The following is a 27426-nucleotide window of genomic DNA, read 5'->3' on the forward strand; positions in this document are numbered from 1 at the left end:
AGTATTCTATAATGGCTTTAAATATGTCGGTTAAATTAAATACAATATAAAAATCAATAGTTTCTTCAATATTAACTTCAAATCAATTATAATTAAAATGGAATAACAATGGCATCTTAAAAATTGTCAAGATCGGTAATATGTGTCCTCAGTGCAATCAGTCCTCCTTATGTAACAAAGGCTTAGTCTAGGCACCCTTGAAAATACAACACCCTGTATTTTATCGTTTAATATACAGTTTATCAAGTGTAAAAGTACACTAATAATTTTCTTACGCTTCGCTAGTCACTTCGCTTATCATACTGGCTTTCATGGGCGCTTCTTCTTTTTTTAAATTATTATCTTTGACAATATTGAGTGTCGGCATTTCGGCAGTAGAACTCTTAACGTCAATAACTACATTTATTTATAGTTACAGAAATTTCAAAGTACAGTTCGGTTTGTGAGTGAGTGAAGAAGGATATTTTGAAGCCCTGCATCATGAAAGAAATAGTGTTCAAAATGAGGATTTTTAGTAGAAAATTACGTTCTTGCGACGTTATTCTCTTTAAACGGTAAGTTTATAGTTATTGAGTACTACTGTATTTTCATGAAACGATTAGAATAGAGTTCAACGTTTATTTGGTGGCGCTATAAGTATGTTCAGAATATCTGCCTTGAACAGGAAGATTTGCAAAATAGTCATGGTTAAACAGATCAAACCAACAATTCAGTTGAATGCCTGTGTGCTAATTATGAAATCAGATCAGTCCTTATTTATAGATTTAGACGAGTGTCATAGGTCTGACATTTATCCCAAAGATTTTATTTACGTCGGTAAAGCAACCACATATTAGTCAAAATAAGTGTTCGACTGATTGGTTCCACCCTGTCGATTCCAGCTCAATATGATGTAATAAATTATGTAAGGGTATAAGCTCGTGGTTATCTTAGAGTTAATGATTGACTTAGAAATTTTTATTGATTGTGTAAAGAGAAAAACAGATTAATATAAGTAAATTTAAAAGAAATTGTAAACTTCACACGTTAAAGGTTTCTTCACATGAAACGTTGGAGCTATAGCCATTCCTAAATTGAGATGAAAACGTAATAACAAAAGCTCCCATAGTAATGCAAATGAAACTTCAGATATTGTAATGTGGGTTAGGCAGATCTTCAATATAGCCCAAAAAATGGAATACCTTTATTGAAATCATACGCTGCAACATACGTTTGGTGCATATTAGACCAAATTGACTTTACTTATTTTAAAAGTTTATGATATATTAAATGTTCCAAAAGATTGGTAGGACCGAAGCACAGTGGGATCTTCTTACCATTCAGAGACGTCAATGTAATATGGCATCAGTCCTAAGGGAACCGTTTTCAAGTTTTTATTTTGTGATTGAAGGGATGGCTCCTTATATTTAAGTTAAAAACTGAAAGATATTGCTAATTTAACTTAAAAAGTCATGCCTATAACACCTTTAAACGATGGCCTTTAGAATGAAGGTTATAGAATACTGTATTTTCGACTCAAATTTTCGGTAACCGGTTCGATACCCAAAAAGCGGTATTCGCACACCCCTAAGATTTTCCCTATTTTTTATTATCTGCAGCCAATTTAAAGCTTTCTGATTCCAAATTGTTTTTAACCAATGTAATATTCTGCATTAGCTTTCGGAAACTCCAATCTGATTTTAATTAACGCGCAAAGAGGATAGCATTCATCGGTTATTCTATCCACGCTTTTCGTACACCATATGTAAAAAATCACCTGTGTATCTGAACGTTCTAAAGGAGAAACTTTATTTGGATTAGAATTCTATATATTATATTCAACTGAAACTTTATGTATGGTATATCATATCACCTATTTGAGAGTTTAATAATTGGTTTCTATTCTCCAATTTTCGGTGGTGATGATTGGATTAGTAGAGGGTTTCTAAAAATACGCCGGTTTAAGCACATACTTTTAAAATTAGAATTATCGGCAATACATTTTGGATCTCACGACTGATTAGGATGTTTACTTAAAAACTACTATATCGGGTACTTAATGGGAACACAGAACACCCACTTTAAGATCACACCCTGTATAACAGCAGAGATCATCGCTTTCGTGACCATGAGTCGTAATCGAGAGGTCGGACGTTTTTGAAAAAGTGTACGGGATTTCGAAATCCGATTTGATTTCTTCGGATTTCGTTAGATTTCAAAATTTGATAAAATCCAACGGATTTTGCGATTTTTCCCGTGATTTCGACGGATTTTGGGATATTTCTCTTGATTTCGTTGTATTTTGAGGTTTTTCCCATGATTTCCTCGGATTTTGAGATTTTCCCCGTGATTTCGTCGGATTTTGTGATTCTTTTGATTTTGGGATTCGTGAATTTTGTAATGGATTTCACGATTTCTTTACTGATTTTGTGATTTTGCTTCTGATTTTATTATTTCTTTGTTGATTTTGAGATTTCTTTACTGATTTTATGATTTCTTTTCTGATTTTATGATTTCTTTACTGATTTTATGATTTCTTTTCTGATTTTATGATTTCTTTACTGATTTTATGATTTCTTTACTGATTTGTTGATTTCGTTGCTGATTTCGGATTTTTTATTTTATTTCGAAATCAGCATTGATTTCGGATTTCTTAAGTTGGATTTCACGGGTAGCGTACGGGATTTCATGAATGACCGACCCCTCGTTCGTAATTCTAGAATCAAGGTTAGAGTGTTAAAAACGTCTTATGTAAGAAGTCATGCCTTGGCTATACAGACGCGACGAAACGACAAGAAAACGTTTTAGCTCTTGCTTCAGTTTCAGCCCGGAGGCTAAGAGAGAATATAAGAAAGCATCCACTTATTTTTGGCTTTAAAACAGTCAAATGAGGCGACTCTAGCGCCGCCACTTCAATTATTTTCCAATCGATACTGGTTCAACAAAGCGGAGCCTCCGAGATACCTAGGCCCGTGCGTGTCGATTTTTATGTTGGGAAATATCCAGTTTCATAGAGGAACTATTTTCACCCAATATCTGTACTAGATGGCGCTCTTATTACAGTTGCAAATGGGGTCTTCCATAAATTGTCGCTGATATTATAGGGGCCAATTATAAAAAAATTATGAAAGAGAAAGGTTTCAACCTTAAATTAACGTAATTGTTTTAGGAGCCATTTACTTTTTATTGAATCTTTTGGTTAGATTGTGTGTACAACAAAACTATGAGATTTTAACATTGTTGTTTTTTTAGTAAAACAAAACTTCTTGAAGTTGCTAATTCACAGTTTTATTATACTATAAGAGGAATTTGTTTACTCCTTCATAACCCTTCATTTTTTAAACCTTAGCTTTTTTTTTATCCTTTACATCTTTGGCATGATTGTTTAATAAAGGCCTTCCGAAATTTTCTAAAACGTTTTTTTTACTATCCGCGACCTCGGTTTCACCGCTCTACGTTTATACCTTGCCCTAATATTGTAGCAGTCAACGGGGTCACGAGGCTTATTTTACTATACTAAAAGCGCCCCCAAGCGAGAAAACATGGTGAACTAAATTAGTTTTAAAAAAATTCTCGCTTGGCGATAGGTATCTCGGAGGCTCCGAACCAAGAAAATAAAATTATATTAAAAGGAGCGTTTCCTGTTCGTGTTTGAATTTTGCCGACTCAAAAAATCGTATAGTTTGGCCTTGACTCTCTATTATCAGCAAATTACTTAATAATCAATTATTTATATATATAAAAAAGAAAGACGTGGATATAATACGATTTAAAATACAACTTCAGTAGATAATTTCCGAGTACGAATTAAGATAAAAATGACTTGGATAAAGAATAGATAATGCCGAGCTGTAAAGAAGCGTATATCTGGGCATATCTGACGGCAGAAGTTCCCAGCTTAGAGGTAGAATATAATCATACCTCACTGTATAGAGCACGTTTCATCTTGAAATCTACATCAAAAGTTAATAAAAGTTCAAAATCAGTCCTTCTTTGGGGGGGGGGGGGTTGAAACTATGTGAAATCCATGACCTAAGTATATTTCACCACTTTTAAAACTTTCGTTTTCGAGATTAATATTCGGTCAACGGAATGTCAATCCATTTTCTAGGTTATACCATGACCCCATCGTAGAGCTCCGCCGTAGGGGCTTGTAGTATAAAGCAGGTTGCTAAGCTACCTTCATTTAAACAATTTTTTCCTCAAACTGGAACAATATAGAGGAGGCATGGCCTACTGTGATTTTTCTCCATGGTTCGGTCTGGTTACGGTAGAAAGATGGATATTACAGTAGACGATGATTTACTACAAATCCACCACTTGGGAGACGCCCATGTAAAGTAAATATCCAACTAGCAAACACCTCTAAAATATTTTATAATAGAGTATCTAAGCCTACCCAGCGTTGCCAAGCTGTTTTACGGGACTAAAAACCATGAAGATTACAGTCAAAGTAGACAATAAACACAGCACAGTCTATATATGAAATACCAGCATAATGCATTTATTTAAACTTCTATTTTCAGTAAAACGATGTTTGATTAGGGCTATTTTCAGTAAAACGATGTTTAATTAGGGCTATTTTCAGTAAAACGATGTTTGATTAGGGCTCTTTTCAGTAAAACGATGTTTGATTAGGGCTATTTTCAGTAAAACGATGTTTGATTAGGGCTATTTTCAGTAAAACGATGTTTGATTAGGGCTATTTTCAGTAAAACGATGTTTAATTAGGGCTCTTTTCAGTAAAAAGATGTTTGATTAGGGCTCTTTTCAGTAAAAAGATGTTAGATTAGGGCTCTTTTCAGTAAAACGATGTTTGATTAGGGCTATTTTGAGTAAAACGATGTTAGATTAGGGCTCTTTTCAGTAAAACGATGTTTGATTAGGACTATTTTCAGTAAAACGATGTTTGATTAGGGGTTATTCATAAAGAAAAACTCTTCCGGGTCTAGGTTAATATTTTATTTACAAGCTTAGTTAATGGCTAAGGATATCAGCATAATGCACTTTTTTTTTTTAATTTTTCATTTTCAGTAAAACAATGTTTGATTAGGGGTTATTAATAAAGGAAAACTCTTCCGGGTCTAGGTTAATATTTTATTCACAAGCTTAGTTTATGGCTAAGAATTCGAGGACCCAACCTTGAGGAACTGAACCAAACCACATACCTGAAAAGTTTGTGACATCAACGATGTAGTTTGGTCAAATACGATAACAAAATGTGTCTGGGCATAAAGAACAAACACACAAACAAACAAACAAACAAACAATTAAAATACTTTCCTTAATTACAAGAAAATTATTCAGGGAACTTACATGTTAAAACGTATTTTATCCACAACGTTTTTTTTATAAATAATCGGTTATCCACCAATTGTGGATAATGGATAGAAAATGCCAAGCTCTATAATTAAGTTCACGCAGAAAAGTCTATCGAACCATACTTATGGTGAGTATGATAGTCTTATGGTACTAATTATACTACCTCCGGCACCTGCTACCAATATTTACACCTTGAATTTCTCGACGAGTATATTGGTGATTATACATGTACAGCTCGTTATTTTGCGAGCAGGAATACATTTTTGGCAGATATCATTACCGCAACTGTTGCGAGAGTATCGCGTATTACTTCAGTCTGAACTTTAGAATATTACGGAACGGAATAGAACTGCTGAATTTAAACACTTCAGTAATAATGATAGAAAGCATTGAACGGTAAGTTTAACTGTAAAACTAATAAATAATGTAGAGTAAGAAAAATTCGCCTCTTAAACTTTTTAAAGAAAATAGTAGTATGAATAGGCCATTAATTTATATATGAATAGTAAAATTTTATAGAGCACTAGCTGTTACCCGCGGCGTCGCTCGCGTCTACTAAGAACTTCCATCAAAATGATAAAAAGAATGGGTAGATTTTCACTGATGACTAATATTTTTGTAGAACCCTTAGACCGAAGACACTCGGCGTTGCCCGTCAGCCCGTCGGGAACATTTTTTATTACTTTTCACGCGGGCATTATTCCACAAAGAAGGGTTTCTAATTTTTTGGCCGCCAGTTAAAAAGATGGCGACAAATCGAACCCGAAAGACCATTCAGCCCGTCTATAGGTTAAAGGAAACCAGTGTACTAAATATTTGCGAAATCGGTTGAAACGCGCGGACTTTGTTGCATAGAGAAGATTTTTTTACATTTCCGGCCGCCATTTTTCAAGATGGCGGTGGATTGGAAAAATCTTTCCTAGTACGCGCCTACTACTTATGAGTATCGTTCCTGCAAATTTTCAGCCTTCTAGGGCAAGTGGTTTGGGCTGGGCGTTGATTATCAGTCAGTCTGTCAGTCAGTCAGTCAGTCAATCAGTCAGTCAGGACTTTGATTTATATAGATATAGATTGCTTGTGGCCTTGAAATCGAAATTTCAATGTCAAAACATTATTTTTATTTGATTCGCATGGATCATGTTTTTTGCCCCAAACTACTTTAAAACCTTCTTCTAGTTCATAAGATACGTTCCTTAAGTTTGCCATTGCTAACTGAGAGTTTGTTATGAAGTGACGTAAGTGAGGCGTCATAGATTCTCGTAAAGCGAAGCCTGATGAGTCGCAGTCAAAGGTGTAGTACAGAGTAAATTGGAATATGGACTCCAAAAAGATTGTAGCCAATTCTGAATTCTCGCGTCGTACTCGAACTAGCTCTCAGTCTCTGGCAAAGTATAGGTATTGTCATACTTATGGAACATATCTTATAAACTTCTGGTCTCACTGATATCAACCGTGAAGTTTGATCAAATTTGCTTACGAATTGTGACTGTACATAAAGGAAAAGCATACAAGCAAACCAATTTCTCAATAATTTTAACTTGAAAATATCAAAATCAACTTATTAGCCTTACTATTTAAATATCAAAACCTTGCTATAGATGAACTTTAACATGTCATATATCTTTAATGAAAAATAATCTATTACGGGTACTTATGTACGTGAGAAACAGTAAATTACTCATGAAAGATGAGTTTAATTTCAAAGCTATTGGAACTAGGTATTTTCGAGTTATCATAGTCCTTATGTCAGCTAAAATAACGCGTTTGAAAATAAGACATTAATTTTATGATGAAAGGAAAATACAGATACAAAACAAATTATCGTGAACAAAAAGGCCAAACCCATAATGAAGCCACATCGTACTTATGGCTTATGGAAACTTACTATAATAGTGGTTAATTTAGTGCACCTGCGGCTCATTTCTATTTCAATAACAAATATGTATTTCTAATTGAAATGGTCAAATTTTTTTCTTATGTTATATATATATGTGGCATTTAATTATACCTTCAAAGTGTTTGTAAAAAATACAGGTATACTTTTTGTCCAAAACCCAAACCCTGGCAGCCTTAAATTGAAACCATTTTGAAATCTGATGGATTAATTGTAGAACATTTTCATTTTAGATCATTTTGGTTTGGATTTCAATGGTTTAGGTTTAAACCATTACTTTATCTAGCTTTAACCATTACAGTAATGTTTAAGAACCGCAATAGTACTTGCATAAACCAGTTTCGTATTATTATAAATTCCAAAAACTAGAAATGGTTTAAATTTCCCTTATTATAATATTTTAATGGTTTAAACCTGCCCTAATAATGTTAGATGGAAATATTAACGTTTTGCTTGTAAACCAGTTCATCGCTGTTAAAAGTAACATATTGGTCTGAAACTACACGATTATTATTATCATTGCGCTGCTGATAGAAACGTATTATTCTTTAATTACAAGATTAAGTTTTTGATTATAAAACGCATTGAGTTGAGAAAAGTATCACTAGAGTGGCCTTTCATCCGCTAGGATATAAGACCCAATTAACTATTATATAAAAAAGGACTTGGTTTGCCCAAGCCTAAAGGACAAAACGATAAGAGTTTTTCCAGTTGACTGAAGCGCGGATATTTTATTTTTCTATATAATTTTAAAGACAATCCGTATTTTACTACTCTTTAGAATTTAATTCAATCTCCTGATTTTACTGGTAATGGATTTATTTCCTATTAATTAATTGAAATAAAAAATTACTTATCTCAGATTTTTCATGATAAAATTTTACGAAAATGGAATTGTTGTTGAAAAATCTGAGATAAGTAATGTTTTATTTCAATTAATTTATAGGAAATAAATCCATTACCAGTAAAATCAGGAGATTGAATTAAATTCTAAAGAGTAGTAAAATACGGATTGTCTTTAAAATTATATAGAAAAATAAAATATCCGCGCTTCAGTCAACTGGAAAAACTCTTATCGTTTTGTTTTTTAGGCTTGGGCAAACCAAGTCCTTTTTTATATAATATCTGTTCCTTCAGTCTGCATTTGTATTAAGCTATTATAAAACACTTTTTTGCATGAAATGAGAAATTTTTCACTTCTAGGACGAGGTTAAAAATGGTTCTACACTTCTACTAATTCTTATAAGATACGGCTCACAATTCGTTTTAGAACCCGAGCTTTATAGTCAACTTCAAAACCACCATCCTGCCACGATTTTTAAACTATCAAAGCCGTATCTTTTACAGTCCACTTTACGATTGCAATTATCCATGACATTGCGTTCACTGCCCTTGTACGTTTACAGTGAGTGGCACCATGGCCAGTTATTTTAATTAAAATACCTAGGCCACAGGTCCAGTTTTAAAAAATCCTTATTTCCAACACTGATCCATCTATCCTTCAAGCTTTTACAATCACCCATTGCATAGAGTATAGACTCACTCAATTGTCTGCCTAAGCATGGATTTATAACAGAAGCTTACGCTTCCTTGATATTTCACTCACCTTAAAACGCGCACAACATTTATTCCTCGTCTGAAATAGTACCAGCCTGGCACGCGCGTTTGTGACGTAGAATTTGAGGCAAATTCAGAGGGGGGTAGAAGTTTTTCACGTGATCGAGTTCTAATTTTTAATAGCGCGCGCGAAATTATTTTTAGAAAAGCGCGCGCGAACGCGCGCCAAAAGAAAAAAGTTTTCCTCAATTTCTACGTCATCAGCCCCCAGTCCCCACCCGCCCGAATTTTTATGACATAAATGTGTTTAAAATCAAAATGCCTTACTGAAGGCTACAGTGAAATATCCATGAAGCTTAAGCTTCTATTATAAATCCATGGCCTAAGTTTAGCAACTTAAGCCTTGGTCGAAACTAACAACTAAAATATAAATTAAAAAGGTATCTTAAGTATGGAATTTCAACCGAGACACATAATTAAACGAAAATTAGACTCGCCAGAGAAATTTTTAATAAATATAGTGTTATATTTATTGAAAAATATCAAGTTCAAGTTTCAAGGCGGTGAAATGGCAAATTAGCGTCGTCTACTGTAGAGTTATGAACAATTAGCGTCGTCTGCTGTAGCATAATCTTTTAAGGTACTTACATTTTTAATTAAATTAACATACTTAGACTTAATTAATTTTGATGAAACTTGAAAAAGGCACACTTTGAATAGTTACTTGTTAATTTGAAAGTATTCCGAAACGTAACTTCGCTTTAGTTTTTAAATGATTCGATGTGCAGGAGCACCAAAAACCCCATGTTATTCCTATGGGAAAATCGGCGAAAATCTGTGAATTTTCATTTAACATTACGGGAGGGTGTGGGATCTTATCTAGAAGGGCCTACCGGCCCTCTAGAATATCACGCGCTTATGGCGCTTTCCCGGTGCAGCTAAGGTAACTAAAAGAAAAGGCGGTAAATTTGACTGATTTCAAGAATACATGTTTTTATACATTTCTTATCTGGGCTTCGAGATGGCGACGCCATCGCTTGATAAACTTGGTAGCTGTCCGTCCGTCACAATGTTTTCAAAAGTGTCCCACGCAGGCTAGGAAATAAGACAGGTTTACAGGTCAAAAACCAGTTTATTAATAGCTTGGACCACTTTTTTTATTCAAAACGCGAGGGTCACTGGTCCCAATGACTAGTTTATTAATTCCTACTTTTATTAAAAATTGATAAGGGGACCTCTTTAATTATTTTCATTTTAACATAAATTTCGACTCCTGGAGTCCAGTTGTGTATACAACCATAAGCCGAGAGAGATTTTTTTAGAAGAGAGAACGACCACAAGTCCTGGGACCAGCAGAAAAATAAATTGGGGAAGGGTCACTGGTCCCGGGACCAGTTTCATATTTAAGACATCAGGGGTCACTGGTCCGGAGGACTATATCAGAAATAAACCTTATTTCCAAGCCTGGTCCCACGTACCCCAATAGGCAGGTTCAGGGCCGGAAATAAGAAAAATTTCTTATAGGACATGTGCAAATTGTTGAAATATTAATGGATTTTTAATGAAAGTTTTGTTTGTATTTCAAATTTACATCAACAGAATCAAGCAATTTTAGATCAGAATAAATTTTGTTATTATTAAGGTTTTCTAAATATTTAATTCAACCGGAACCCAACACTTTGGACCTTTTAGGAAGAGTGTGGGCGTTGTGTGCACTTAACGTTAAATTAGCCTGTTATTTAGTATAACTTATAGAGATGGCCGATACCAGGCTTAACCCGATACCGATCGATACCGGTACAAACATGAACCGATACCGATATTTACTCACTATGATCCAAAACCCGATACTTCAACCGATACCGATATGGTATCGGTTCATCCCTAGAGTAGTAGGCGCGTACTAAGAAAGATTTTCGCTTATTAGTTGTTAGATAAACTGATTTCAGGTACTTTTTATATAAATGAGAACTCGTCAAGATTGAAATTCAAAGAAATGAGATATTATTGATTACTAAAAGACCTAAAAATGTCATGTAACGCCATATAACGCGTGTCAAACGAGTATCGGTTTAGTATCGGTATCGAACCAACCGATCCGATACTATCGGGAAACCCCGAGTATCGGTGCCGATACCGATATGGTATCGGTACCGGTTCATCCCTATTAACTTATGATGATCTTTTTATATCCATTTCCTTGGTTTTGAATTTATATAGACTTAGTTCATTAAGATTGGCATTAGGCAACACCAGAAGAAGCCCCTGTCACAACACGCGGGAGGCCTCTAACGGTGCTTTTTGGTGCGAGGGAAAACACCTCCGATGGCGGCCCTGTCAATGTGGTGTTTGCTACTCTTATGGCAATAATCAAATGGTCTATGATGACTCTAGGTTTTAAAACCACAATGCTAGTATTTTAGGATTGAAGTAATACTAATAGTAGCGCAGAGCTAAATTCAGAACATTTATTTTTCTGATCTAAAACAATAACATTCGTTTTCATGTTCTTATGAAAGAATAATAGGTAATTCATCTAACAGCAGAACATAATGGATCCCTCAAACGTTCACAGCTAGAGCAGAGATTAGTCCCCTGCCTGTCTTGTCCCCTTCGTTTTGGCCCCACCCTTTTTAGCCATATCGTAGTATACGATAGGCTCTTAGTTTGTCCCGAGCCGTCGTCGTAGTAGTAGTAGTAGTAGTAGTAGTAGTAGTAGTAGTAGTGGCCGGGGTTGTCGCTTCGTTATCGTCAGATTTTAGCTTAAAAGGAACTTTATATTACCACAACCCACCCATAGGGGTTACTGGGCTCGGTTAGAGATTTAATTTTAATTAAAAGTTTTTCAGGTCAGACCCGGGATTCGAACCCGCGCCGCTGGCGTGGTAGACAAACATTCTACCCACTCAACCATAGAGACTCGGTAGAAACGTCGAGTTTTTTATTATTTATTCTTATCTCTAAAATGTCGGGGTGATGTGGGGTGGGGTACCTCTTAATCTGTGGGGTCGGAAACTTTTGAATTTTTATCTTTGGGGTCGGATACTTATGAATTTGTATGTTTGGGGTTTTTATATTTATTTTTTTTATGTGTGTGCTAATTAAATAGATAACGATTTTCCCCGTTTCCTACCTCGCTCCTCATGTGTTTCGTTCTCGTTCGGTAGCTATCGTCATCTATGTTATGTTTGACTGGAACGTTTTGGCGGTTAATTCAAATGTGGGTTTAGATAGAGCTAACAGTGTTAAATGGGCGTTATGCGTCTGATCATTTCAGCATTGCTAAAGGTAATTCGAGGGGATAATGACTAAAATGCGTAATCACTATAACTAAACTTTCTCTTTCAAAAGTTTCTGGGCATAAGTCCTTGTTAGAATTTATAAGATGCGATAAGTGTGCATCGGCATAAGTCTATGTTGTAAACTCATCGAGGGGATTATCACTAAAAATTATCTGTTCTTCGATTCGCCGGAATATTAGAATTACAGCATAAGTAAATTTATACGGTTATAATTTAATCACTGTTTAGAGTAGGGAATCGAGGGGCTATTCACTCTGATTTTATGCACGGTAAATCATTTAAGCATTGAAAAAGATAGCGCTATTCACTCATTGGGGTAAGGTATAGAGGGGTTATCCACTCGTTAGGGTAGGGTATAGAGGGGCTATTCACTCGTACGATATGGCTACTATTACGAGCCCTTGGGCCGTCTTGTTCTTTTCTATGCCTGAAAATTAGAAGGCTTTGAGTTATTACGCAATTGAAATGACGTGTTTGCGCAAATATATACCCCGCCAATTGCTTTCAATCATTTCAAACTAAAGGATCCTATATAGTAAGACGACCATTTCTAATTATTTTACTGGTAAGGTATAATTATAACTATTTCCTTGATCATTAATCTTGAATTGAAAGTGATTAAAAGTTTTTCAAGCGACTACTTTATAAATTGTCTTACGAATAATTAGACCTTGGAAAAAAACACTTGCCAAGTAGCTTAGGGGAATTTTTCAATAATTTTGTAAACAAAAAAAAACTTGTGTATACTTATGAGAAGAATTTCCAGATCGGTTTATTGTACCTTAAAAGAAAGGGCCACTACTTTTTCTTTTGATTTTCAAATCAGAGATCATGATACGAGGGGCTAAAATTTGCCAGTTGTTTGTGTTTCTGAATTAATTTTAGTTGATCTTAAATTTAAAACCAAATTAAAAATTGAAAGATGTGGCGCCATTGAGTTTTATTTAAAGAAAAAAAGAACGCAAGGTTCTACGTGATTTGGCAATTTATTTAGCGAGAACCCTTCCATCTTTTGACCTAGCGGGGCTTCGAAAATCGGCACGGTCGCTTCATTGTTAGTCTCGGTGCTCGGTTTTCAGTACGCTAGAACCCTTTTCGCTGGAAGTCGGACTTTTACAGCTCCACTGATGTATAATGAGACTCAAACTCATATCCCTGTACTCTCCTAACTCGATATATATTAATTTTTTTCCCTCGTCTATTTTGTTGTTTTTAATGTCTTAGCAAAATGCGGTTAATGCTGCATCCATCAAAAATAATCTCCAATCTTACACTTTGGGGCGTGTATTGTCTACCTTTCTATACAGCAATACAGCCATCACGTGACCACGAAACATCGTTGAAGAATAAATTGCCAAATCACGTGGAACCTTGGATTCTTTTTTTCTTTTAAATAAAACTCATTGCGCCACAACTTTCAATTTTTAATTTCGTTTTAAATTTATGATCTACTAAAGTTAATTCAGAAACACAAACAACTGGCAAATTTTAGCCCCTCGTATCATGATCTCTGATTTGAAAATCAAAAGCAAAAGTGGTGGCCCTTTCTTTTAAGGTACAATAAACCGAACTGGAATTCTTCTCATAAGTATACACAAGCTTATTTTTTGTTTACAAAATTATTGAAAAATTTCCCTAAGCTACTGTACAAGTGTTTTTTTTCCAAGGTCTAATTATTCTTAAGACAATTTATAAAGTAGTCGCTTGAAAAACTTTTAATCACTTTCAATTCAAGGTTAATGATCAAGGAAATAGTTATAATTATACCTTACCAAAAAATAATTAGAAATGGTCGTCTTACTATATAGGATCCTTTAGTTTGAAATGATTGAAAGCGATTGGCTTGGCATATATTTGCGCAAACACGTCATTTCAATTGCGTAATAACTCAAAGCCTTCTAATTTTCTGGCATAGAATAGAAATAGGGTGGGGCCAAAACGAAGGGGACAAGACAGGCAGGGGACTAATCTCTGCTCTTGCTGTGAATGTTTGAGGGATCCATTATGTTCTGCTGTTAGAAGAATTACCTATTATTCTTTCATAAGAACATGGAAACGAATGTTATTGTTTTAGACCAGAAAAATAAATGTTCTGAATTTAGCTCTGCGCTACTATTGATATTACTTAAATCCTAATTTTTTAAGAATAAAAATATTAGCATTGTGGTTTTAAAACCTAGAGCCGTCATAGACCATTTGATTACTGTCATAAGAGTAGCAAATACCACAGGGACAAGGGCACGGCTTTCAGTTAGCTAGAACCCTTCCATCTTTTACCCCAGCGGAGATTCGAAAATCGGCACGGTCGGTCCATTGTTAGTCTCAATGCTCGGTATTCACTTCGCCAGAATTCTTTTCGATGGCATTGGACGTAGTGCTAGCGAATCCAAACCCGAAAAACAATTGACCTCACAGTCTCTTCGAATTATTATAAAAATTACGCTAAGCTCAATGGGTTATTTTTATGTTAAAAATGATAATATTTATTATGTTCTTATATTTTATGTGTAATGCTACTTATTTAAAAAGGGTGCTGTCAATAATAGCAAAAACGGATTTATGTACTAAGAACGTCGGATCGTAGCTTTAGCCTCTAGTACCATCCTCGCATACTTTATTGAGAAACTTCGTCTGCTTATATTTTGACTCCACCCACAAATTCTGTATATAGCGACTTCTAGAGATCGTAAATGTCATTCTTATCTCTATTTTCGTTTTTAAATTTGTTTTCGAAATTGCTATATACAGAATTTGTGGGTGGAGTCAAAATATAAGCAGACTAAGTTTCTCAATAAAGTATGCGAGGATGGGTAGTGAATTTGCTACGTTCAACGTTCTTCTTACATAAATCCGTTTTTGATAATAGGCATTGACTTTCGTTACAAAGTAACTGAGCTTAAATGTTAACACTTCCATCTTTATCCCGAAAATAAATGTAAAATATTTCGCCTTTCAGTACTGCCAAGGTTACGCTATTATTTGTAATAATGAATTGGAGCATAGAGACTTAAAGGGTCATTTGGTACAAATTGATTGCTTATTAAACCGTAACGTTTACACATTTATTGGCACGTTATCGTAAAAAATTGTAGTTATCAATTGTTTAAAGTAGTACTTATTGTTCATATAAAAGGAAAACAGTCTATTAAAATATCAGTAGGTCTATTTTAAAATATACATTAGAGATTAACAAGAATAAAATAAAGGTACATATGCCAAAAAAAGAAAGAAAAAACTATACATATCGAAACCATAAGTACCATAATTACCCCTGATAAGTAAAACACGCTCGTTGGATTAATGTAACCAGCATGTTCATCTGCGATCTATACAAGTTAGGTATATGCGACGCCGTGCGGCTATTTTTGTCCCGACTTCTTTAGCCAATGGGAGACGTTTCTAAGGGTGCCACTAGCTTCCCCGAAGTCTGACTTAGAATCTCGGTAAAGGTATAGAATTCTTAGATACTTAGTCATAATTTTGAGTAAGTAAACATAAAGGTTTCGTCTGCTGCATTAATGGGCACAAGCCACAAATATCGTAAGTGTTAATCATTATTGTTATTTAACCTACATAAATTGATGTATTAGTACCGTTATCCATCATTGCTTAATATATGTCGCGACAGAAATATTGTTTAAATTACAACCCTAAACCTATACTAGCGCGCTTGAAGGCCGCCATTACACCAACACTGGTCCGTGGCCTACAAGATATCTGAATATGAGCCTCCGTGAACGATTTGCAGTTTCAAATGACTGCAAGAGGCCGCCTTCTTCGTTTTTTGGGTGAAAATGCCGGATACATTAGTCTAACGGGCGTGTTTTACTTATCAGGGGTAATTATGGTACTTATGTCGAAAATTCAAGATAAATTTATCCAATAAACACTCATATACTACCATTAAAGGCACCCGGAGCTGCGCGTCAGTCCACCGGGATATATTAAAAGATGACTGCAAATTGAACCCCGAAACTTCCAAAGCCGGTCTTAAATTTTAAAAAAATCGCTAGTTTTGGGGGTTTACATAATAAGTCAGTCAGGACTTTGTTTTGAATAGATATAGCTGGTCTTTGTTTGACAGTTTCGAACCTAAAATGGGCATTAAAACACTTCTGATCGAGGAGAAATTCTAAAAGCAAACAATGTCATGTGTGTAAGCGATATTTTTTTCGTGCATAGATGAGTTCCGCGACTTTAATTATAGGAGAAAAATTATTACTTATGTTTATGTTTGTATTTATAATTTCCACAACCGTTGTCTCTTTCGAGTGCATTTTGCTGAGGTACGGAGTCAAAAACCTCGATTTGGCAGGTGTTTTGAAACGTTTCCGGTAGCCGTTGTTTTCAAAAGCCAAATCTCTAAACCAAACTCTGATTACAACAAGACCGTCTAGCCCATAATTACGCGACATCGTTTACGTATTCTCGCCGTCCTCCTAAATATACTTCAATAACTTTACTTCTAGTCAAATATCGCCTAGTATACCTGTGATTGTCAGGGGGGAATATTTTTTTCTTTGGCTTCCAGGCAATACGAATCACATGTCACCAACGCAATACTTGCTTCCCCATTTCCGTTACTTCAATTCGTTTTCAAATTCGTGTAGTTATGTAATAACCAACGGAATAATGCGCTGACACCCAGTTGGTTCTTTAGTTATTTAGTGTGATTCACATACATTGGCAGTTCACGCGATAACATGGATATTGTAATCGTAAAGGGGATTGATAAAAGTGAAAGCTTTGATAGTTCAAAAGTCGTGCCACGAGGACGGTTTTGAAGTTTAGTATAAACTCGGGTTCTAAAAAGAATTGTGAATCGAACCTTATAATAGTTTGTGTGGAATCAATTTTAAACTCGTCCCGGAAATGAAGAATTTTGCATTGTTTGATAGTCCCTTTCTTCCACCAGTCTTACGACTTCACAACCAGTTTTCATATGCATATATACATAGCAAGCCTTCCCTCACTGGGGGGCCGATTAGGCATGGTTAGGTTGAATTATAAATTATATAGACACCGGGAACGTCTTCAATTGACCAGTACGTTCATGAATTTAGTTTTTTGGCAAACGAAATTCTGAATTTGTTGCTGAAAAGGTTTTATTTCTCATTGTGTTGATTTTCTACGCTTTACGGAAAGAGAAAAAATGTATGCTAAACTAAAAGTCCCACCTAATAGTGTCGTGGTCACTACCAGTGACCAGTCTGGGAAAAAGGAATACATTTTAAACTAGTCCTTGGGACCAGTGACCCCCCCCCCTTGTGTCCAAATTAATAAACTGGTCACCGTACTGGTTCCAGCCTTTGTTCTCCCGGAGCCTCCGAGATATCTAGGCCTATGCATGTCGATTTTTACGTGGGGAAATATCCAGTTTCATAGAGGAAATATTTTTACCCTTTGTGTGTACGAGGTGGCGCTTTAATGACCATTGCGACCGGGGTCTTCCATAAATTATCGATGAAATTAAAGGTTGCACCTTTAAATTAACGTAATTTTTACGGGCTATTCATTTTTATTGAATCTATTGGTTAGATTGTATGGACAAAAAAGTAATATGAGATTTTAACATCGTTGTTTTTTAGTAAAACAAAACTTCTTGAAGTTGCTAATTCACAGTTTTCATATACCATTAGAGGATTTTTTAGCCCTTCAAAACCTTTAATTTTTTTAACCTTAACATTTTTATCCTTTACTTCTTTGGAATGATTGTTTAATAAAGGTCTTCGGAAATTCCGCGACCTCGGCTTCATCGCTCTACGTCTATACCTTGCCCTAATATTGTAGCAGTCGACGGGGTCATGAGGCTGAACTTGTTTATTTTACGGTGCTAAAAGCGCCACCAAGCGGGAAAACACGGCGAACTAAATTAGTCAAAAAAATATTCTCGCTTCGCTACATGCATGGGCCTAGATATCTCGGAGGCTCCGGTTCTCCAATAGATTTTCCAGAGGAGCAGTAACCCCACTTCTTGAATTTAAAAACTAGTCCAAGCAATTAATAAACTGGTTTTGGAAGTGTGCTTTTTCCCAGACTGGTCACTGCATCACGCAAGTATTGAATTGGGTCACATTTAAGTTTATGTGTCTATATTCGTAACTTAAAAGGGTATGCGAGACAATGTATCGCCTTGGATCGTTGTTGGGCGCCCTTGTTTTACCACTACTATTCTTTAAAACTATTAGTCGCATCGATACAAAGTTGCTAAAAAGACAACAATAGAGCATAATAGTCAAAGCACGCGTCTATAGAGGCAGTAGAAAAAGAAAGAAGGGGGAACCTAGCCATTGCTCGGTTCAAGTTTTGAGAGGTGGGTGAGGGGGGGGGTGACTGAAGAAGATATAGGTCTCCTCATCTGCGCATTCATTTTTCAACAGGCATCTGTAGAAAAGTTAAAATTTCTTCCTTGAATTAAGTTCAAAACTCCACCTGTGAACTGTAACGTTAATTAAAATTAAAAATTTTCTTTCGACGATCGTAAAATTTGTAAATGCCCAAGGCGGGACTGTGGCTACTACTACAGGGCTGGTCAAACTAATAGTCTCGTTGTAGATATTCATCATAAGATGTGACTAAAAATCCACGTATATAAATTCTGTTTGCGAAGTTTTTGGGTATCTTCACTTTAAGAGGGTAATATTTTATAAACAACGCAACCTTTGTCCTTCCTCGGGAATGGATTGAAGCTACCTACATATTAAATTTCAATAAAATCAATTCAGCGGTTTAGCCTTGAAAACGTGCCAGAGTTACTTTAACATTTATAATAATAATATGGATTTGTATTTCAATATATTATGTCAACACTGTTCTGTAAAGAAAGTTTTTGGCTATCTGCACTTTATGAGGGTGATTTTTAAATTTATTTTGTTTTTTTGCCGCGAACACTTAGCATACATAAAGACACACAATAACCTTCTTATTTAATATATTAATATGGATATGGAATTAACTTTTACACATACAAATAGAGATTGGTATTATATTCAGAAATTGAAGTGAATAAATATCCTCCTACGTTATTCATTTTATAGTATTGGAAACAATGACCTTATCAACGGCTTAAAAGAGAAGCGATTCTTACATCAACCAAGCCACGCATTTACGCCCAGCAATCTAAAACTGATTAACCAGCCCCTGGGTCGCCTACTAGAAGCAGCAGCTGCGGAAGATGGGAACAGGATAGCTCTGGTTGTGCGCCACCAAAATATCAGAAAGACGTATAGCGAGTTCAATCAGGATGTTGATTTGTTAGCCGCTGGTCTTCTGGCACTCGGTCTCAAACCAGGAGACCGTGTAGGAATGTGGGGCTCCAACACTTTCCAATGGGTGGTCACACAATTTGCAACGGCCAAAGCTGGAATGATCTTGGTAAGGACTTACTTCATTAAACTTTAAATTATTTCTACATACCAACTTTTGATAGATTTTGATATTTTGGGAACAATTTTATAAACATTCCAAAATTTAAAATGGTCCATTTAAGCCGCGCTTACACTGTACTTTTTTGAACCGTTTTCAAACGTTATAGAAATATATAATTTTCCCGTTAATCATAAATAATTCTCGTGAGAAAATGCAACTTGTATTTTAAGAAGGTGGTCTAGTTCATAACTATGACACATCGTTCACGAACTATCGCTTTCCCTAAAACAATACATTTACTTCTAATGAAATACTGGTGAGGGGGAATATTTATTCATGGCTGCAAGGCGTCGTAAATCACACGTTGCCAAGGCGATACTTACTTTCTATTTTCCGTTAGTTCCATTTGCCTTTGCTAATACTACTACTATTCGGGTATAACTATTAGTGCCATTGATACAAGCATTGGTCCCTAAAACAAGTAAATTGGCATACCAGCCTGCCCATCCCGTTAGAAAATTTCAATACCCTCAAATCTAAGAATGCTAATGAGCCTTATCTAGCAGAAGTGTACTTTTAAAGGTAGATGTGTGCTTATGCTGGTAATGTAAAAGTAGATCGAATTCATTTTCGTTCAGGTGTACAAGAGTGAAGCCCTTGTGGATACTTGCGTAGATGAATAATTTAATGGTGTGAAACAATCCGAAACACCTCAAGAATTTTTTAACATATTCTAGAATCATTCGAAAGACAGGCACACGTGTATATTAATTCAATAAAATTCAATTTATTTATTTACATAAGATTGTTACATTTGTTAATTAATAACAAAGGTAGACATTTTGATCAATACCTCTAAATTACGATGTTAACTTGGTACTAACAAAATAAATATTATCTGGAAACTCTTTTGCTATTACACATTGAACTACTTTCACTTACCAGCTTAGGCAGTTTTGGAAGAAAAAGGCTCATTAACGTTCTTAAATTGGAAGCTACTGAAATTGTCTAAACTGGATGGGCAGGCTGATATGTCCTACTCCAAATTTGTGCCAATTTCCTTGTTTTAGGGTACAATGTTTAAGGGCCCTTACCTCCGAAACTAAATGTGTTAGGTCATATCAGGGAGGAGAGACTTGAGAGGGAGTAGTAATGTGAACAGGTGGGTTGGTTCGCTTCGTGGCTAACTAGTCTCTCTCCGGGGCTGGCTCTGTCACTCGCCGCGGTGTCTGCGCGCATGCGTCAAATTTAGAGAGAGAGATAAAAATTCCTACCCACCCTTTTTTTCCCCTTGCATTTATAATACTGTGCCTTTAACATTAAACTAACACTGGTCATATGTTCTTTGACACTTTTCACTCAGTCTGGGCCAAAGAACACAGCCTTAATTTATGGCGGACTTATCAGAAACACCCTTAAAAACCTTGTAGGGTACGTTATCCTAGAAAGCAAGTATTTGCTTCGGTTTTAGCTGTAGTAGTTCTAGATTTATCAATGCGTGTTAAGCCTTAAAATTTATAACAAACATTTAAAAAGAAGTATTTATACGTTGAATATCATGGAAGAGGTTTTGATGGAATAAGGACTTTTGTGAAGAAACCCAAAACCTACTAATTTATGTTATTCTTTTCAACAGGTAATTGTTAATCCAGCGTACCAAAAGAAAGAGCTGGAATTCTGTTTGAATAATGTAAACTGAAACGTAAAATTATATTTTACTTGAATTATTTTCTTAAGTAATACGCCTTTCAGGTGGGCTGCTCTGCTGTGATAACAGATGAGAAAATTCATAACCAAGATTACTATGAACTTCTGAATAGTGTATCACCAGATCTTGAAAAGAGCAAGGGGGAGCTTCTCAATCTGAAAAAGTGAGATTTTTAAATATTTAATATCATAAGTTTATAAGATATGTTCCGTAAGTTTGCCACTGGTTACTGAGAGCTTGTCATGAAGTGACGCACTGAAACGTCATAAATACTCGTAAAGCGACGCCTAATTAGGCGCTGTCAAAGGCTTAGTATATACCTAATAGAAAAATGAACTGCAGAACGGAGTGTAGTAAATTCTAGCAATTTTTTTAATACTCCAATATGAAGCTAAGTCTTAAAATTTTCAGAGGAATCTATTAAAAATAACTATCATCCACTTATATTTACAATGATGGCTTTTTAAAAAACCATGATGTGATAACTGATATTAATAAACCCCTCTGCAAAAGTTGATATTAATCGATTTAAAATATTTAGAAGAAAAATAGTCAAAATCGTTAACTATGGGCACGCAGCCAATAAAAATAGAAACAAGTATAATAAATAATCTGTTTCTTTTATTACAGTTTACCACATCTCCGAAGAATAATTTTGAATAGCAAAACCAGAAAACCGTAAGTTTGTACTGAGGTTTATTATGGACTTCAACTTCTTCTAAAATCACGTGATTTCTAGAGGAACGGTTTTGTACGACGACGTAGTTAATTCCGTTACACCAGCGGATATGAAGACTTTAAAAAATATTTCTGAATCAGTTCAATTTGATGATGCTGTAAACATACAGTTTACATCGGTATTTATTATTTTTAATAATTTGTGTTTAAATGTCATATGGACAACTTTATCTTTTAGGGTACTACCGGAAACCCGAAAGGAGCCACTCTCACGCACTTTAACATTGCAAATAACGCATTTTTTGTCGGTAATCGTTTAGGATTTGGGAAAAACGTATGATGAAGCACACATTCTGCACTGAATTAAGGGATTAATAATAGTTATATTTCAGCGTCCTGTTATCTGCCTGCCAGTGCCATTATATCATTGCTTCGGATGTGTCGTTGGCACTCTGACTAGTGTTATTTATCGAGGTGTAACCGTCCTTCCTTCGCCGAGGTTTGACGCACTAGCTTGCCTTAAAGCAATTGAAGCGGAAAAGTAAGCGACTTTAGATATTCAAGATAAAATATTTTTTGCCTGAAACGGGTGGAAAGATACTCATATTTAGTTTTATGGTATTTACTAGGAGCTTTTGCAAAATGAGTAATTCAAAGGCGATACTGAACTTCGTATAAGCAAAAGTAATATAAGAAACCTCCCTTCGGGAGGAAAGTATACAAAGGCGAATTTTTCCCGATACATCCTCGTACCGCGAATGTCCGCGCGCACTTATACGGCCGTAAACAAAGTTTAAAAAATAGGGCCGTGCCGCGTAGAGCGTAGGAATACATTCTCTGATCTCGCGATTGCGTCGGCTGCTTAAGTTAAGGCAATTTCACAGACTCATTTTAATTTTAAACTCTTCCAATGAAATAATTCATGCAGCATTTTTAGATTTTGATGATAATCAATCATTAATAAACAGGCAGTGACTCGATTATAGGATTTTCATAGGTATTTGCATAAAATTTGATTTTAAACCCTTACCTTGCCAAGGTATATCACTAACACTATACATAGATAGATTTTAAAATGGTGTTATTATCTATCTCGAAATTTTTTTCTTGTATTCATAATTTTCATCTTCTTCTTGGCTTCACAACAAACTAGATTTTCGTTTCGAAATAACCGTATGTGAATATTTATTAGCAAAATCAAGAATCTTCTTAGAAGATTCTTCTATTTCTTTACAACAGACAGCTAAGCAGACTACACTAGTTTGAAGCGCTTTTTCCTCTTTCCTTTTCCAACGACCATATCAGAGGACTAAGATCTACCGTACCTTGTCCATGAGCAATAGAGTCTGAATATGGTATTTGGTGGTTCGAGGATGTCTCGCGTGTTTTAACGTTATGCCTATGGCGTCTTGTATACTTCCCTCCCGTAGGGAGGTTTCTTATATTACTTCTGGTATAAGTCAATTATTTTTTAAGGGTTTTAACAGGAATGGGTAGTAACATTTAGGAAATCTCATCGCTCTAATGTCCCTTATGAAGAAACTCAAAAAGTGTGGAGCCTAATCAGCTTCGTATTTGTCCCTACATTTCCCTTTAATGTGTCAGTCAACCTAGTCCCCTTTTCTATTGCTTCAGCCAATCAGGAATTTTTAGTTTATTGCGCAAGAAAATTAACGTGTTTGCCCGAATTAAAAGATAGATTAAGGCCATTTCTTTGGGAAAAAAATATTCTCTCATCCATTTGCGAAACTGTGAATTAAAGTTTGCATGTGCTAATCTTCAAAACTTGGTTACTAGTATTACCAGAAGTAATATAAGAAACCTCCCTACGGGAGGGAAGTATACAAGACGCCATAGGCATAACGTTAAAACACGCGAGACATCCTCGAACCACCAAATACCATATTCAGACTCTATTGCTCATGGACAAGGTACGGTAGATCTTAGTCCTCTGATATGGTCGTTGGAAAAGGAAAGAGGAAAAAGCGCTTCAAACTAGTGTAGTCTGCTTAGCTGTCTGTTGTAAAGAAATAGAAGAATCTTCTAAGAAGATTCTTGATTTTGCTAATAAATATTCACATACGGTTATTTCGAAACGAAAATCTAGTTTGTTGTGAAGCCAAGAAGATGAAAATGATGAATACAAGAACAAAATTTCGAGATAGATAATAACACCATTTTAAAATCTATCTATGTATAGTGTTAGTGATATACCTTGGCAAGGTAAGGGTTTAAATCAAATTTTATGCAAATACCTATGAAAATCCTATAATCGAGTCACTGCCTGTTTATTAATGATTGATTATCATCAAAATCTAAAAATGCTGCATGAATTATTTCATTGGAAGAGTTTAAAATTAAAATGAGTCTGTGAAATTGCCTTAACTTAAGCAGCCGACGCAATCGCGAGATCAGAGAATGTATTCCTACGCTCTACGCGGCACGGCCCTATTTTTTAAACTTTGTTTACGGCCGTATAAGTGCGCGCGGACATTCGCGGTACGAGGATGTATCGGGAAAAATTCGCCTTTGTATACTTTCCTCCCGAAGGGAGGTTTCTTATATTACTTTTGGTATTACTTAAATTTCTTACCAAAAAGTAGCTTAAAAGATCAATGTCAATTTCGGGAATAGTAAAAGAGTCTTAATTTTCTTCATTGTTTAAAAAATTCCCATAGATGTACCATTGTCTACGGCACGCCAACGATGTACGTTGACATGCTGGAAAATCCTTCATTCCCAGACTCTGACTGTTCAAGTCTAATAAATGGTAAGAGGCTTTTCTCAAGCTTAAGCTACTACTCCTCATACCATGTTTCCTGTAGATTTATGAATCTTATAACATGCCCTCTATCAAATTTCTTACTACGTGTATTTGCAGGAGTGATGTCAGGTGCCAATTGTCCAGTAAATCTTATCAAAAATGTGAAGGAAAAGTTTGGAATAAAAGATATAATGGTATGATATTCTTTACTGATTCTCTTACTACTCTAAACCAATGAATATTAATAACACTGTAGATACCATATGGTTGTACGGAAACCAGTCCTGTTTGTACCCTAACAGCGAGCGAAGATCCAGAAGACAGGAAAGTCACTACCGTTGGACGACCACTGGATTATATAGAAGTAGGTTATTTGAAAATTATTATATTAAAATATGAAATTTCCTAGTAGAAGCGTATAACAGTTATCTAATACCTGAACAACGTTAGAGTTATGACGTTTACCAGAAGTAGGATGATACTAGAAGTAAAGAGCTCTAGCATTGGTAATAGATCATGGCACTAGTGAACAAATTTGAGGATTTTATGCCGCTTCCATCGCGCCTACACTAGAGAGAAAAAAAATTGATCGAGTTCTAAAAACATTTACAACCCCCCTTCTCCTCATCCTAAAGCCGCGGAACACGGACGCGGGTGCTTCAATCTAGTTCGGCCGTCTACCGCCGCGAGCGTCTCACGTTTTGGAGGGAAAACTCAGAAACCATTACCAGAGGGCCAACCGTTTGTATGTTATCAAGAATATTCACTTTCGCCAAGTGAAGAATTTGGTTACCTCAATACTTCTAGTCCCTTATTCTACTTCTGCGTTCACTTATAAACTGCATTTTAGCAATTCAAAGAGCTTATCTGATGGTGTTGCAATTATAGGTAAAAGTAATCGATAGCCAAGGTCGAGTTGTGCCGGTAAATGACCAGGGTGAGGTTTGCCTTCGTGGACACGCCACGTTCCTTGGATACTGGGAGGATATTGAAAAGACTAAAGAAACCATGACGGCCGATAAATGGTATCATACTGGGTAAGGAAAGTTTACTAGCAATGCCTTAAATAATTTAAAGTAACAATTATAAAGCCCCGAATGTGGTAAAAAACAATAAATATAAAGGAACTTTCCGATGTGTTCTCTGCTTCAAACTAAGCGGAAAGTGTCATGGAGTCGACGTAATTTAGTTACGAAAATATTTGCCCCAAAAAATGAAATTTAAGAATCTTATCAAAACAATAATTACTTTGTTCCTTAGCGATCTTGGCAGAATGGATGAAAACGGATTTCTACACATAGTTGGTCGCATAAAGGAGATGGTTATCCGAGGAGGAGAGAACATTTACCCTCGTGAAGTCGAAGAATTTCTTTTAACTCATCCAGCAGTCTCGGATGTTCACGTAAGATTTTATTCAAGCTTGTGTTGCTGTATGAGTGTTTTCCCTCGCCCGGTCATTTTCCCTTTATCTGGTGGTCGCAGTTGAGTATGGGTAACGTTTCCAGTTCATATTTTTGTGGTGGGTGGATTCTACTAGTTTATAATAAGCAAAGTGGTGATTGGTCAATCATTATGATGCGGTGTAAGCTAATTTATACATACTATAGTACTTGAGAATATGCCGCCTGCCATATCTCCGAATGCAGAAACCTATTGAAGGTGAACATTAAACTCGATCAGGCACGTCAGTTTTAGTCACGTGATTGCATAAATGCTCCTGATTTTCTGCTATATTAAAATTTAAGGGAGGGGCAAATACCAAAATACTCGGCTTCATTCATTTGCATTTCTTCATATGTAATATTACATCGATAATCGTCTTTCATACTACTATCTATACATCACTTGTAGTAATAAAGTATAATACAATTGTAAACACTATAACGAAAACAAAATTATTCTTTGAAAAATAAACGCGACCAAATTACATAGTAGCGTGAAGATTCTAAACATTAGTATTTTTCTTAATTTTTAAACTCAAGCACATTTACAAAACCAAAGCAATTAAACAGCTAGGGCAAAGCCAACAAAATTATCTAAAGCTACGCTTGCGATAAATATTTTATGGCTTTCATAAGATTTAGAGGAAAAGAATATTTTCAAATCTGTTCGAAATGTACACGCTAGAATTATACTATAACTATGATCTTTTATACTAGGTAATCGGAGTACCCGATAAAAGGCTTGGAGAAGAACTATGTGCTTGGATTTCTTTAAAAGCCGGTTCTCAACTTGTTGAGGATGACATAAAAACCTTTTGTAAAGGAAAGGTACGATAATTATTACCAAATATTTTAAATGTTTTCAGGCATTTCAGGAATTACAATTTAAATTGATTTCAGATAAGTTATTTCAAAATCCCAAAGTACATTATTTTCACCGACTTTTTTCCTAAAACTGTCACTGGAAAAGTACAGAAATTCCGAATGAAGGAAGAGTCTATTAAGAGACTCAAAGTTGAAGAATAAATGTCTTTCACTATAGAAACGCTATAATAATATTTGTATGTATTCTCAATTTTTCATAATGATATAAACACTTCTTTATTCTCGTTATTAATTTGTGGGATGATAAAACAGTCACAATTTATTTAAAAAAAAAATAAAACATATAACGGCCCAAGACTTTCGCAAAAGAATGTACTTAAGGCACTTGACTACTAAAAGAAACCGAATGCCCCTCAGTAATGGTAAAATTTGCCGGGAGTGTGGCGCACTCCTGCAAGCCAAGCTTCTGGACGGCAAAGTTTGAGGGAATAAGACACATGTCGGCGATTCTACCCTATAGGTGCCGACTGCCCCGTGCCCGCCGGAAGTGACTTGACTCCCACACTCCGTCCGTCACCTCCCAAGTA

The 27426-nt window shown here is 35.5% G+C and overlaps 1 protein-coding gene across 2 annotated transcripts; it reads left to right on the forward strand.

Moving 5' to 3' along the window:
• LOC149708829 (medium-chain acyl-CoA ligase ACSF2, mitochondrial-like) lies at positions 1-27148 on the forward strand. 2 transcript variants are annotated; one of them, XM_089864327.1, is made up of 16 exons: positions 1-135; positions 413-554; positions 19092-19428; positions 21059-21112; positions 21175-21293; positions 21761-21808; positions 21870-21987; positions 22047-22142; positions 22201-22349; positions 24487-24578; positions 24690-24766; positions 24829-24936; positions 25461-25609; positions 25833-25974; positions 26732-26842; positions 26915-27148. In XM_089864327.1, exons 2-16 carry the CDS (start codon positions 481-483, stop codon positions 27038-27040), a joined length of 1800 nt encoding a protein of 599 aa, XP_089720453.1. In that variant the 5' UTR covers positions 1-135; positions 413-480; the 3' UTR covers positions 27041-27148. The 2 variants fall into 2 exon arrangements, with proteins under 2 accessions (XP_089720453.1, XP_089720452.1); XM_089864326.1 differs by lacking the exon at positions 1-135 and having other exon boundaries at positions 368-554.
• Positions 27149-27426: the final 278 nt, after the last annotated feature.

Source organism: Phalangium opilio, unplaced genomic scaffold (assembly GCF_054372755.1).
Source record: "Phalangium opilio isolate 3A_F unplaced genomic scaffold, DU_Popi_V2 ptg000013l_1, whole genome shotgun sequence".
NCBI classification, from domain to species: Eukaryota; Metazoa; Arthropoda; class Arachnida; order Opiliones; family Phalangiidae; genus Phalangium; species Phalangium opilio.